This window comes from Bidens hawaiensis, unplaced genomic scaffold (assembly GCF_021521415.1).
Source record: "Bidens hawaiensis isolate Kalapana, Puna unplaced genomic scaffold, B.hawaiensis_p1.1 tig00009619_1, whole genome shotgun sequence".
Taxonomy (NCBI): Eukaryota; Viridiplantae; Streptophyta; class Magnoliopsida; order Asterales; family Asteraceae; genus Bidens; species Bidens hawaiensis.
This window is the reverse complement of record NW_027491720.1, coordinates 573,393-588,618: the sequence shown is the minus strand read 5'-3', so window position 1 is coordinate 588,618 and position 15,226 is coordinate 573,393. Positions and strand designations below refer to the sequence as shown.

At 34.6% G+C, this 15,226-nt stretch overlaps 1 protein-coding gene across 1 annotated transcript; it reads left to right on the top strand.

The window, feature by feature from the left end:
* Nucleotides 1-260: 260 nt before the first annotated feature.
* LOC143533125 (root allergen protein-like) lies at nt 261-977 on the top strand. The gene is made up of 2 exons (XM_077027987.1): nt 261-445; nt 562-977. Exons 1-2 carry the CDS (start codon nt 265-267, stop codon nt 846-848), a joined length of 468 nt encoding a protein of 155 aa, XP_076884102.1. The 5' UTR covers nt 261-264; the 3' UTR covers nt 849-977.
* Nucleotides 978-15,226: the final 14,249 nt, after the last annotated feature.

Sequence of the window (15,226 nt, the reverse complement as noted above, 5' to 3'; positions counted from 1 at the left end):
TAAAATATTACAAAAGCATTATTTTAGTAGCATGATGTGTTGAAACTTGATAGCCTGCAAATGTTTTTAACTATTATAATCAAGAAAGTAATTGTTAAATGTAGCCAATCTGAGCGCATTGTACGCACTAGAATGGCCAGGTCAAAGTTGATGGGCTTTGTTCTTCATCATATTAGCCTATAAATACCATAAAGATTATGCACATTTCATTGCAACAACATCATCTATTTCCCCCTCACAAATTTTCTTTGACATTAACCGATCATGTCGTCTGCTATTGTCCAGGTTGAGATCCCTTCTAAGTTTCCGGCCGACAAAATTTTTAAAACTTTGAGTGATTTTGATAACATCGCACCTAAGGTTAAGCCTGAAGTTTTCAAATCGATCGAGACAATTGAAGGAAACGGAGACGTTGGAACAGTAAAGATCTTCACATTTGGTGATGGTAAGAAATCACACTCATCCAAAATCAATAATTATTTATTTATATTTTTTGCATGAATTATACTTAAAAGTTAATATATTTTGAAACTAATAGTTCTTACTTTTTATCCACTACAGCCGTACCATTCACAACCGGAAAATATAAGGTTGATGCGTTAGATGTAAGCAATCATAGCTTTAGCTACTCGTTCGTTGAGGGTGACATCTTGATGGGCATATTAAACTCAATTAGCTATACAGTTAAGGTTGTGCCTTCTTCAGACGGAGGAAGTGTGTTTACACAAACTGTTACTTATAATTACAAAGGTGACGAGACACTGTCAGAGGAGATTCTTAAGAAAGAGAAAGAAACACACGAGGAGACCTACAAGGCAATCGAGGCTTACGCCGCTGCTAATGCTTAAACTTATTAAAGATCTCAAAGTACGTATTTCGCTTTTCACTTTTCAATGTGGTTTGAAATAATGGACAATGTTCAAGTTGTATGATTGTTGTACCATGTTTTGGTTTGATGTGAGACAAATGATGATTGAGTGATTTTAAAATAATTTGTACCGAGTTTATGACGTAATTATTTTCTTGATCAACATATATTTTCTTCAATTTACTTTTTATATGTTGAATGTGATTATTTATTTTCGGATTGGTTCTCTATTAATAAGGAATTTTTGCTATACAATCATTTGTTAACAATGACGGGTTTTAAGGGGCCGGCCAAGTTACTTGTTTCGATGTAATTCAAGTCTATTTGGATATTTGAGTTTGAATCCTCTTAAGTCAAACACTCAAAACTCAAATTTAAAATATCCTCTGGACAACAATATCTTTATAACTAGCTTTAATTCGCGTGTTACGCGAGTTTATTTAATTTTAATTTTATATTATTGTGTATATATAATATCCGATTACGATCATGTGCTTAGGTTTCAACTTCAACATAAACTTTGATGTGTTGATTTTATATTAAAATCAAATGTTACAAGAATCAATAAACTAAGGTCATTATATATTTAATCGTTGTGGTCTTTAATTGAGATGGATAAGGTTTATAGTTGGTTTGGAGTTTAAGTTTATAGTTAGGCTCTTTGGATTGAGATAAGCATGTTTATAGTTCGAAATTAAGTTTAATTTGGGGGTTTGTTGGGTTGGAGTTTAAGTTTATTGTTGTGAGATTGTTTTGGACTTAGATAGGTTTATAGTTGGGCAAGAGTTTAAGTATAATGGGTGAGCGTATAGTAGTTTTGTATGGAATTTTGTTGTTATTATTTAAGAATTACATAGTAGGCCTCGTGCTGACCATAAGCATTATAGTCTACAAATCTTACTTTTTTTTAGAAAAACAGAAGCGTTTAATTAATGATTAAAGAATGATGTTCGAAATACTTTCAACTAATCGATGGCCCGTTTCATATTAGCTCTCTATATTTTGAATCGTTTAATATTGACCTTGATTCACTTTAATTCATTAAACATTGACCCGTTTTATTTTAAAATAAGAAAAAAACACTCTATTAGACCATGCATAGTGGTATGGGGAGAATGACGGGAGAAGTGTGTAGGTCCCGTGATCGGAGCAAACAACACAACAAACTAAGTACTAGTCGTCTTGGATCAACCTCTCAACTAGTTGGCGGAAACAACTTGTTAGGACCGAGATCTCGGATCTTGTGGTGGTGCGTACTAGGGCCATGAGTTAGAGGGAGGAGGGAGAGAAAGTAAGCAAGTTAGAAAGACAGATTTGCAAGGGTTACTTTGGTGTATGTGATACACACACCTTATATATGTGTGTATACTCATACACCTCTTTCATTGATAAGGCCCAATGGGCTCCATTTACATAAGGCCTTGGGCCAAAACATACAAACGTAAACAAACTAGAAACGTAAACGAACTAGATACAAATACGAAAGACTACTAATGAAACGGGTCTTACAATCTCTCTCTACTATTTGGTATTTTCTTTATTTTCTTCTCACCACTCGCATTGTGACTCATAGTCGAATACACAATCTGGATCTTATTCAAAAGGTTGCTTTTCAACACATAATCAGACAAACTTGTTGAACTTTCCAACGATGGCGTCCGTGTTGTCACGACAAACGTCTTCGACTGTACAAATGGGCGACTCAACTAGCCTCTTGAGGTCGTGGAGTCCAAATCCAGCCAGTTCATGCTCATCAAAGAATTTGAGCTCATGATCGCGAGTGCAATGTATGATAACCTGGTCGTGCTCGTTGTCGAATTCCCTTGCAATGAAGTCATAAAGAAAGTTGTCCTCGAAAGGTATCCCGTGGCAAATCGACTCGCCATGATCATCAGGCATTCTGTATATTCTTTCTTTGGACGGCTTGTTGGAGAAAGGGTTGATCTTCTATACCTTGAATGACCTACCCGGATTGACTGCAAACGTCGGGTAGTCAGCTCTCCATTCTTTCTTCAAAATGTGTTATTGAACCATGATTCAAGAGTATCCTTGTTATCATCACGAGCTACTGTCTTTCGAAAGTAGTTCATGTCAACTATCGATAGCGAGTGCATATCTCGGTAGAAAGATATGTAAGATCTCCATTTGAAAGTTGGATAGCCCATGCATATCTCGGTAGGAAAGATATGTAAGATCTCCATTTGAAAGTTGGATAGCCCATCTTTGGCTATCTTTGTGAAATCTGGCGTACAAAATGAGATTCGAATCATGGTAAGGCTTCGACCTCCATCGCATGCTTCCCATCCTGCTCACGCTATAGTATTTAATTCCTCTTCTTGACCAACTTCGAGCAGGAGCAGCAACATAAGTGACAACGTGCTTATCAACGGTTGGCTCAACATTCTCCCCAGTTGGTGTGTGTTGGGGTTGGGAGACTAGTTGATGCCGTCATCATCATCTTTATTTTCATCCATGACTTTCTGAACTGAAGGAACGGTACCTGCAAAAGAACAAACATTTAATAAAGAGGCGAGCTCAGCCTCCACCACAGCCTCTGATTCCCTCGTTTTCTTAGCTTCCTCTGACGGCTTAACATCAGCCGCCTTATTTCCGGTAGCATCACCGCTACCACTTCCACTTCCACTACCACTACCACTACCATCACCACTACCATCACCGTTTACACCACCACGAGGCTCATCCGAGTTATCATGCTTATGGTCATCATCCTCATCATCATTTTCCTCATCATCCTCCTCGTCTCCACTGTTAGACTCGTCATCATCGACTTCATCATCACCATCATCACCACCACCTTGTGCTAGTAGTTGTACATCAGAATGAATAATCATTGAATTGGTCACCACAGCACTTACTTGTGCACTAGTGGTGGGTGCAACAAGTGATGAACTTGTAGTACTGACCTGCTAAGACATAACAGCAGTAGTAGCTACAGGCTCAGTGCCGATAACGGTTCCAACAACGGCTTCAGGCTCATCAGCAATCTTCGAGCCTGAACCATCTTCACCTCCATTATTTCTTTGATCTCCCGTGTAGAGGAAGCCAAGAACTCTTCCTTAAGCTCTGACCCCTTCGGCATCAGTGGCTAAAAGAGCATGCATAGTTTGTCTTCGGTTGACTTGCTCAGCCCTTGGCTCGGTTACATGAAGGAACCTCTGAAAGATCCCCATCAAATGAACCACATAACCTCCATTACAGCAAGGTATCGGTTAACTAGCGACTCATCTACACGCCCCTGTTCGGCTCGTTGATTTTCCAACTCATCCTCCAACTGCTCAACAAGATTTCGCAGTCTCACACCTTCTCCCATAACCCTGCTCACATCTCCGTTCTCACGACCTTCCAATCCACTCACCCGTGAAGTTAAGCGTTCAAAGTCTATCCACACTTTGTCGAGTGTAGACTCAATCTCCCTTCTGAAGTTTTTAGCAAAGTTAGAAGAGGAGGGAAGATCAGTCTCTAGCTATCTAACTCTAGACTCAAGCCTTTCCATATCCATGTGTTGTTCAGCATTTTACAGAGTGTTCGTGTTGATCAATAGTTGCTGATTGTCAATTTGTTTCTGCAAGTGGTTGATCCAGTTTTGCTGACTTTCGATTATGGATTGATCAAGATCACGTCTCTCTTGATGGATACCCAACTGGTTGGCCAAGGCAACACGCTGACGAGTGGCCACCTTGTTGACGGCGTGTTGATCTTTTAGGATCTTGATCAACATGAGTTCCCGTTTTGCACAGTTCTCATTCGCTTCTTCCAGTGTCGCGAGCCTATCGAGGATAGGATCTTTGAACACGAGAGACTTATTAGACTTCCCACTTAAGATGGGAGTGACATCAATCACAGGGCTCCTATGGGTTGAGGGAGGTGTGGTGGCTATGGTTGAGTGTTGTGTGGTTGGGATAGGTAAGGTTAGGGTTGGGAAGGGAGTGGTTATGGCTAAGGGTAGGCTGGTTGTTGTGGTGGTTGTTTCTATGGAGGTTGAGGTGGCTTGGGTTGTGCTAGATGTGGTGAAAGTGGATGACCAAAATGATGTTTCCCTAATTGGTGAGGTGAATAGGAAAGCAGGTGAGGTGACGGGTATTGTGGTCATAGGTGAGGTGGAAGTTTCAGTTTGAGTGGTTATAGGTATGTCCTCAAACATGGAGGGAATTGGTCCGTCTAAGCGGGCTGGTGAGGTAACAGGTTCGTCTACTAAGGATGGTTTTTGGGTTGCGGTTTTCTTCCTAATGACGATTTTTGGTTTAGGTTTGTTGGAGCCTTAGGTGAGGTTATTTTGGTTTTGGGTTTGAATTTTGGTAAGATTAGGGTTTGGGTTTTTGTGATTTTGATTTGTTTTTCTTGGAGGGCTTTAAGGGTTTTTGCTAAGGTTCTAGGTGATCCTATGTGTGGGTCGGGAATAAAAGTTTGAGGTGATGTGGTTTGGGTTGCTAGGGAGTGGGTCATCATCTCGGAAATCGAAGGAAAACTTACCTTTTGTGGAGGTAGCTAGGAAGGAGAAGACTTCTTGGAGTCCTTTGCCTTCTTCAACCATTTGGAATGACGTTCAGGCTCGTCTTCCTCATCAAGAGATCTCTTAGAGGACTCAACACCTTTCTTCTTCGACTTGCCATGCTTCTTTTTGGATCTATGTTCACCTTCCAACTCCTCATATGGTGGATCAGACTCTTGCACGTTACCTTCAGGTTCATCAGCGGGCTCATCAACCTGTTCTTCCACCTCACTATCATTACCTTCATCCTGACCATCATCAGGATCATCATCATCATCATCATCATCTTCCTCTCCAACCTCTACATCATCACTATCTGACTCTGTCTCCTTGAACTGACCAATCTTAACACCAGGCTGCTCACCTTGATACGAATAAGAACTTTTACCAGTGGGCTTAAGAATGGTAGTCATTGCCACTTCTTTACCTGCTTGACATGAAAAGGCTCAAAGATCCCTATTGCATTCCCGTCTTTATCAACTTCATTTGTTATGACGGGTTTGGGTATATCAGGAAGCAAGTGATCTAAAATTAATTGAATGAAACAAGGATACATCATCTTTCTCTTTTTTATAAGTACATTCTGTTGTATATAAAAGAACAGTTTGGAATAATTATATCTTATTCCCCTAGTTAAACTTAGCATGACTCCAACCCAGTCAGCATTTATTTTGTCAAACCCACCCTTTTGAGATGATAAACAGTGAGCAACAATGTGAAACAAAAGCTTCCAGTAATTTGACAGATATTTCTTCTCACAAGTTGATCATTCAACCTCATAACCAATATCCTCCAAATAATTTCCTATCTGTTCATTTGAAAAGATTGTGCATGGATTACCGACATTGTCTTGAATTTAAAGTGATTTTCTGATTACATCTTCGGTCACCTTCACATTGTCAACCTTTGAAATAATCTTTGAACTGTCTTTCTTTGTCTTAGCATTGTCCCAAAATTATTTAATCCAGGAATAGTAAATCTCGGGATCAACTGAGATAGCAAACGATAAAGGACAAATCTTTAATCCTTTGATCATCAAGACAAACACTTTGAGCTTTTTCCTTGTCGGGATCTCCAAAGAACATAAGATGTTATGACCCTAAACACATCAAATGAGACATTAGTGTTGTTAATTGAGTTTTAAGAAAACAAAAATGAATAATTATAAGAATGACTCAAAAATAGAAAATTTTCTAAGTAAGATGTATTCTAATAGAGATGAGTGTTCAATAGAGAAGGCTTCAACTATAATGTATTCTAAATAATAAAAATTTTAAGTACAATGTACTCCAATACACCTTTATTCAAATACAATGACATCGAACACATTTTCCATTAGAATACAATTTTCACTCGAATACAATTTCTCATTATAATACATTTGAATTCATTCAAACACAAATCTTCATTAGAATACATTTGAACTCTTTCGAATACAAATCTTCATTAGAATACAGAATACATGATACTTGGCAAAATTATCATAAAACAACCATCTATTCGAATACAAATTATTCGAACATAATAGCCATTCACCATAGATTCAAAAGCATATTTATGTTTGATTACACATTCCTTTGCCAGATTCTCATATATCAATCCATTGGAATGCAAATTGCATTCGAATACAAAATCCATGGGTAATATTTTCACATGCCAAAAAGTGTTTCATTCGAATACATTTAATCTTCCCTTCATTTGAATACAATGTTAGCTGATCAACCTTGCATTCAAATGAGTTGTATTCGAATACAATGGCTCTTATCAAATGGTTCACATAACACTAATGCATTCGAATACATATTGTATTCGAATACAATTCACTTGAAAGAAATTTATGTCAGTTACAATCTAATTCGAATACAAATTTTTTTCAAAAAAAATTATAAACGAATACAATAACCATATTCGCATTCACTTCTGAATTAAGAAAAATCCCTTTGAAGATCTGGGTTGCAAAAGAACATATTCAAACATTCAAATCTGGGTTTTAAGAACCCAGCAAAAACGAAACCCTAAAAATTTTAAAAATAATACAAACCACCACAAAAACTCAATTAAATTAACACTCACACTTTATATGACATCGATATATCATTTTCAAACATCAATTCAAATGAAGAACACCATAAAGTAGACCAATTGAGTCCGAACAGTTCTGACGGGACTGTTCTTCATCCCCAGAGACCAAAACATGAAACAAGACAATAAACTTTTACCACGGGGAAGTTCTCTATGATTAAAAGGATGATTTATGTGTGATATACGAGACAAAGCTATGTGTTTTGATGGTGAATCTGAAATCCGATTAGGGTTTGAGGCGGCGTCGGTGGGTTGTTTTAGGAGAAGAGAGAGAGAGAGAGAGAAAAGTTGATAAGGTTGTGGATAAAATGAAGGATAATTTGTGAAAAACTAATTATAGTGTCAACCTATCTCACGATAGGGTCAAAATGTCTCGAGTTTTAAACAAATATTCACTCCCGACCCCTGAACTCTGAAAATATTTTTATTCTAAAACCCGCAAAATATTTACCTGCCGAATTCAATATGTTTGCCGGGTCAATACTTAACAAACTTTGCATTGAGGACATTGTTATGGATATTAACCATGTTTAACTAAACACTTAGAAATAAAATTAAAATAAAGTTTTAAAACAAAACTAAAAATAAAATTGAAATTAGAAATTTAAAATAAGTTTAAAGAAAAATAAACACAACGAAAGGGCTTTTTAGGACCTTTTGTGTGGGACGCTTGTAAAATAGGGCTATAAAATATATTTTATAGGACAAATGAACATTTGGGGTCCTTTTACAATATACACCACAAAACCGGTTTCCTAAAAAGTTATTTAATAGGATGAATGATTCTTTAAGGTCGTATTATCATATAACTTAATAAGACACTTATAATCTATATCCTAATAAAGTAACCTATAAGACATGTAGTTGTTGATGTCTCATTATGCAGTAATGTACTAGAACACTTGATCATTGGATGTCTTATTATAACATAAGTTAATAGGATATTTGTAGTTAAGTCATAAATGTTCGGTGTTATAGGACCCTTTCTAGTCGACGTCTTATCACTTTAACATTTATAATATGCTTAATCATTGTGGTGTTATTATAATACACCTTAATAGGACATTCGATATTTGAGTCATAAAACATATGTTTTATAGGACACTTATTCGCTAGAGTTTTATTACTCCGTATAACATAACTTGACACGACACTTAAACTTGAGTCTTATAACTTTAACCTTTCACTACAAATAAAATGTCTTATTTTTTACCCTAGTTATATATCTATCTATAATATATATAAACGAAAACATAAAAATCCTACGTGTCGCGATGTGGTCGCTCCCTTTTTTAGAGCCACCAAATTTGCTTGATTTTTAAACTGTGAGCTCTCATTGATTTAGCCTAATTTAGACTAGTTTACGTTGGATGGATCATAACATCTCAAATACCAGATAACCTTTGTAAAACGACCTTCTCCACATTCCCACACCACTCCGTTAATCTTCCCTCCGATTTGAAATTAGGTTATGATACAAAAGTTTCCTCAGCCCTAATCGCATACATCGATGGGGCAAGATCTCACCAATGGTTTCGAGTTGGACGAGAGAACGTCTTATGGTCTTCATCCTTAGAAGTTTCTGAAGTCTTTAAACTGTCTCCTTCCCTTAATGATGACTCTGATCGGTAATCTTTCTTTATTTCTTCTTTAATTCGACGTTAGTTTGATGAATTGGTTAAGTATTTGATGGATTATGTAATGTTTTTCTACTTCGAATATTCAGGTTTTGTTCTTAATGATTTGGAATATTTCCAACCGATTGACGGGCAATCATTCTTATAATTGATTGGAACAAGGTTTGATTCTCAACTATATGTTGTTCATATAATTATAGGGTAATTGTCAATTGTAAATTACTGTTTTGACAAATTTTGCTATGTTGACCTCCAAGTATATTAGAAGCATAAACATGACATATGGTGAGATAATTTTAGGTGCCTTGGACACATGGGTAGACCAAAATTTGCTTATTTGCTGAACAGTTTTTTAGTATTTAGTTCTACTTTGTTAATTATGTTTCTCTTTTTGGTAATGCTGATGCAACAAGTCGCTTTCACATTCTTTTATTTACGCTTTCACATTTTTTCTTTCAATAGCTTTTGTCAAATCATAATGTTTGAAACTTTGAATATTCAAGGGAAAAGGGAATGGCGGCTCTAATAACTTTGACTTTTACTTTATATTGACTTTTGGTAGGTCAAAGGAAGGATCTTAGTCAATTAGGTCTTGAGTTGTTGATGTCAAGAACTCTAAATCTATCTGGTAACACTTCAAATACTAGGATTACAAACCGAGATCAATTGTTCTTTTACAAGGATTGAAGAACAAGAACTAAATAAGAACTGAAGTATGATTGAGAATTTTACAAGAGCTCAATCTAACAAATAACAAACTAATAGTGTGAGAGAGGGTAATCGGGTTTGAGAGAAAATAATGTGCTGCCACTTTTTTTCTTCTCATACCCTACACTTCTTAATATATAGACTTCAGACATACGAGCCCTAACCAGAACCAAGCTCCTTGCAGCAGCTACAAGCCCAAACACCTTTAAGCCCATTGAAGCCCAAAAAACCCAGCAAGACTCTCGAGCAAATATGCACAGAACCAAAAAGTATATAATATTAAACTTATGATTATTAACCAAAAATATTCAAGAATGTTATTGGATATAAAATTGATATATAAACAATATCTTCGAACATCAATGTGATAGGCTTCTGATAAAAGATGAGATGTTGGGTAACTTTGCATGTGGTGGATTAATTAATTATTAATTTGATCTATACTTGATTGTTAAAAGACATTTATGCTATTATCTAATGGTAAAATCATGAGCGAGATAGGGTCAATAATACCATTTGAGAGGAAAATATGTTATCTTTAATTTATGTAATACGTATATACATTTTATATATAGTTTTATGGCATATGTTGTACATGTTTGTAATTATATATAATATTATACTAATCTCTTCTTATTACACAGCTACCCTTAATATGTGGTCTATTGGATGCATCTTCACGGAACTCATGAAGTCATGAACAACAGCTCTTTGTACTGCACATATCAACTAAGGTATATTTATATATTGATTCTTATCATAACTTACATTTCAAATTGATTTTATTAATTTTATATCTAATGTCACATTTGTTTTAAGCTTTTCGGTAGACTAACCGAATCTGATCTTCGGTTCATTAGAAATGAATATGAAACCTTGTATCTTGCTTAGCTTTCAATCATGGATTATTACTGAAACCATAACTGTAGGTGACTGAATGATGGATCCCTATTTTAGAGGTGGAAAATTGGCGTGTCGGGTGATGAGTCAATACAAGCATTTTCGTATAGGGTGAGTAGGGTTGACCTTCAACATAAGGTAGTTGAGCGGGCTCAATAGTCAGTGCTACGTCACCTACTTTTGAGTATCCGAGGTTTCGATTGATCCTTTTTTAGGCTTTTAATGTGACTGACTGTAAAAAAATTGATTCATTTTGTGTTTGTGTGTGCACTTGGATAGTGAACGTTTTTCTTTAGTCATTAGGTTTAGTTATGATGCTGCTAGGTTTAGTTATGTTGCTGCATGTTTGTGTGTTGCCTTTGATAGTGAGGTTTTTGTTAAAAACTAAACAATTCACTGAAAACGATCCGAACCGTGATTGCCTCTGCTTCATGCTACGTTTTGGTATCTTTAAGTTTTAGTTTTAACAATTATATGATTTGATTTTGATATTATTTTAGAATCAGAAGTTGTTTTGAGAATATGTTAGCCATTTGCATAAAGCCATTTGGTTTTATCAATTACCTGCATTTGGGACATTGCATCCTGTCCTTTTGTAAAGATTGTGTTTCGATTATGCATGGGGTAGGTTATTTTAACTAATTACTTAATTTAAATTACTTCAATCTTTATTACATTTTTTAATTCAAAATTTTAATCAATATATCTTAGTTTATTTATTCTTTTACTCAAATTTTGTGCAATTCAAATCAATTGTAATGGTGGCGGTTACATGTGCAATTACTCCTTAAATAAGGTTAGCTACACACACTCCCTTTATTTTATTTGTTGCTTATTATATTACAAAATGGACTAATTATGCATTTGTATCATGCTTAACACTGAAGTTGTTTCACCAATTTATTATTCAATGTTCACGTCTTTCACAATCCTCGTGAGTGCAATCGTGTTTAAGTACGTATTGTATTGTATTGTATTGTTTCTATTTTATGCTTTTCCAGATCTGTTATGAATTATCTAACAACTTATGTTTTTTTGGCCATCATAACATTGGTTTGGGCAGGGCGTTGGCACAATTATTTCTGTCCTTTGTGGGTTCATGACCTTGCTTTTGGGAAACATATGCTATATAGTTAACTATTTGCTTATGACATTTTTGAATAAGTATTACAATGCTGATGGGTTGTTATATATGTCCACGGGTCATAATGCTACTGTGTTATATTGGGAAAATTACATAACAGCAAATATGCCCATTTCAGGACTTTGAAATTTATACACATGTCTTATAACTTGCATTAGAATATGTGTTTGGAGCGTAAGGAGAAAGAGAAGAATATAATGGTATTTTGCAAATTATATATTATGAAATAGGTAGATAATTTTAAGTATTCTGCATGAGTATGATATTATTTTTATATTAGGTAAATATGATATTATGCATGGTTTAAGAAATATATATATATATATATATATATATATATAAAAGAAATTTCCTCAACTGGGATAAATTCTTAATATCAAATGCACCCATTTTCAAATTTTATTACATGTGTACCCTTATGTTAAAACTTGCATTAGGATGTTAGGTTTTTTTTTTTTGGTGGTGGGTGGGGGGGGGGGGGGGTGTTAAAAGGACATTAGAGGTTGGAGTGTAAGATAAGGTATAATGGCCATATTGTTCGACAACTTTGTTTGTTGGTTCATTCATCGCATGGTGTTGTCCATTCATCTCAGTATGTATTTGTTAAACTTCTAATACGAATAATTTTAATAACATGGAACTTAATGCTTATACATGGATGGTTTATTTGTAGGTAGTCCGTGAGGATTGAGGACGCATGCATGATGATTCGGGATTTATGGTGTTGGTTTCTTTTATTGCTTTTTTTTGTTGTTGAATTATATAAGAGTTTATGTTGGATAATGCTATAACTTATTTATGTTTAGTTTTATTTTGTTATAATAAAGTTTTATTTCTTTCAATATTTAGATGTCCATAACCGTATAGTAAAATTGTGTGTGAACGTTTAAAAAATTGTTGCATAATATGATTTGTTAAGACTTCTAATTTTTCTCCTAAACGTTAGAATACTGTAAAAGTGTCATAATATATTTTTTAGGATGTTTAAGTTGTTCATAGATATATTATGCGATCATAAAATTTAGTATCATAATATCGTTTGGGATATTAGGACCCTTTTCTTGGTACTATAATGTTCCATCATCACGGTCCTATAATTTAATTTGTAAGGACGCTTGTATGTGTATCAAAAGTTTACAATTAGGTAAGAAAATGTCAAAACATAGTAAAAATGTCCTAATATGTTTTTATTGGGACTTTTTTGGGTTGTTAATGGATATTTTATGCGACCATAAAATTGGTTTCATAATCTTATTTGGGGTACCAGGGCGCTTTTTGAGTTCCGAGACTTACTACAACCTCTTTACATGAAACGTTTTTCTCATTGGTCCTATTAAATGAAAGGTCCTATAAAATAGCATTTTGGACGCTTTTGTGCGTACTAAAAAGCCCTTTTTTGAAGTGAAAACTTTTAAACAGAAACAAGATTTATACAAACTTTTAAAATAAGTTTAAAAGAAAAGATTGAAATTAAAAGTAAAACAATGTTTTTAAACTAAACTCAATAAAATTTAGAATTAAAAATAAAATTAAAATAAGACAAAAATAAATTTCAAAATAAAATTTAAATTTAAATAAAATAAGATAAAAATAAAATTAAAGAAAATACAAGTTAAGCTAATTTTATCATGTAAATTAAAATAAATAAAACTTAAAAATGAAGCAAAATTTAAAATTTAGATAAAGATAAAATTAATATTATATTAATTATATTAATTAATTTACAAAAATCTATGGATACTTGTTTTTGGTTAGAAAGATCACGACATGTAATCATATTGTCTATAGCGTCCTAGAACACACTTCTATTTGGGTATTATTATGCCAAGAACCCAAAGATGATTGTAGATATGTTGGTCAATTTTAAACTAACAAGTATTTAGATCTCACCATGATACGTTAAGGTATAATTAGACACAATACTTGCGTGGTCCCCTGTTAATCCAACATGTTACATACTCCATCATACATTAGGCATAGTTTGTGTTCTTGAGTATCACCCCAAATTGACTCCGACCCCCCAATGATTGATCAAAACATTTTGTGCTTTCATAAACTTTTTGTAAACTTTTCTTTCAAATAATATGTAAAGGTTGAACCATGGACTTACTAGTATTGTTGACTTATGCCTTATATAAAGTGTTTAGTACTTACTTGTTTGCCCCACGTTACACGGTTCTAATATACCCCTTTTTGTTTGATAAAAGTTTCAACATTTTTGTTGTTGACTTTTGAATACTTTATGAGTATTTTGCAGTTTTTCTGCGTTTTCAATTTTTGATTTTTCAATACTTGAATCTAAAGCAAGAAATAATTTTATTGTGACCAATCACTAACGGGCTCGTGTATGACTGACTATTAACATTTTTGCCTTCATCGATATAACTTACTTGGAGTCGGCATAGATAAGCTTAATTCGAATAGTCAATCCTTGGATTACTTGACCAACCACTTTGTATTTGAATAGGAATTTAAGAATGCAACAAAATGGAACCAAGTCAATTGTATTTGAAATATGTGTGAATTCGAATACAATTGTACACGAATGAACAGTTGTATTCGAATATGGACTTGTTTAGAATACAATTGCCTTGTTTTTAAAAGAACTTTAAACAAGTTGTATTCGAAAAAAGAGAATGTATTCGAATACCAAATTGTATTCGAATTGATTAATGTATGCGAATTGGAACCAAGTAATTGAATTATGCCATGTATTCGAATTGATTAATGTATGCGAATTACAAAGTATTCGACCCCCAGAATGTATGCGAATCCCACTTTGGAAAGTTACCAACTCACTTTCCTTGTCACCTTTTATGACCACTACATTTGCATGAATGACACAACCTTTTGTAGTAAACTTCACAAACACCAATACAAACACCAACTTTTGTGATTCAAACACCACAAACACAAACTTTTAACACATTCTTGAACATGAACAATTTTGTTCTTGAATCTTTGAAGAACACATGAACCCGAAACCACTTATTTTCTTGAAAATCCGTCTTTACACACACACAAGACAAAAATCCAAGGTTGTGACCCAAGATCTACAACTAGTAGATCCCGAAAGCTCTGGTACCAATTGTAGGTCATGTGACCGGATCAAACAACACAACAAACTAAGTACTAGTCATCTTGGATCAACCTCTCAACTAGTTGGCGGAAACAACTTGCTAGGACCGATATCTCGGATCTTATGGTGGTGTATACTAGGGCCATGAGATAGAGGGAGGAGGGACATAAAGTAAGTAAGTTAGAAAGATAGATTTGCAAGGGTTACTCACACACATTATATATGTGTGTGTATACTCATACACCTCTCTCATTGATAAGGCCCAATGGACTCCAATTACATACGGCCTCATGCCCAA

Bases quoted from the DNA above. Each gene is read 5' to 3' on its own strand.
- LOC143533125 (XM_077027987.1), top strand. From the start codon at position 265: ATGTCGTCTGCTATTGTCCAGGTTGAGATCCCTTCTAAGTTTCCGGCC. The intron at 446-561 runs GTAAGAAATCAC...TATCCACTACAG, and splicing joins GATCTTCACATTTGGTGATG to CCGTACCATTCACAACCGGA.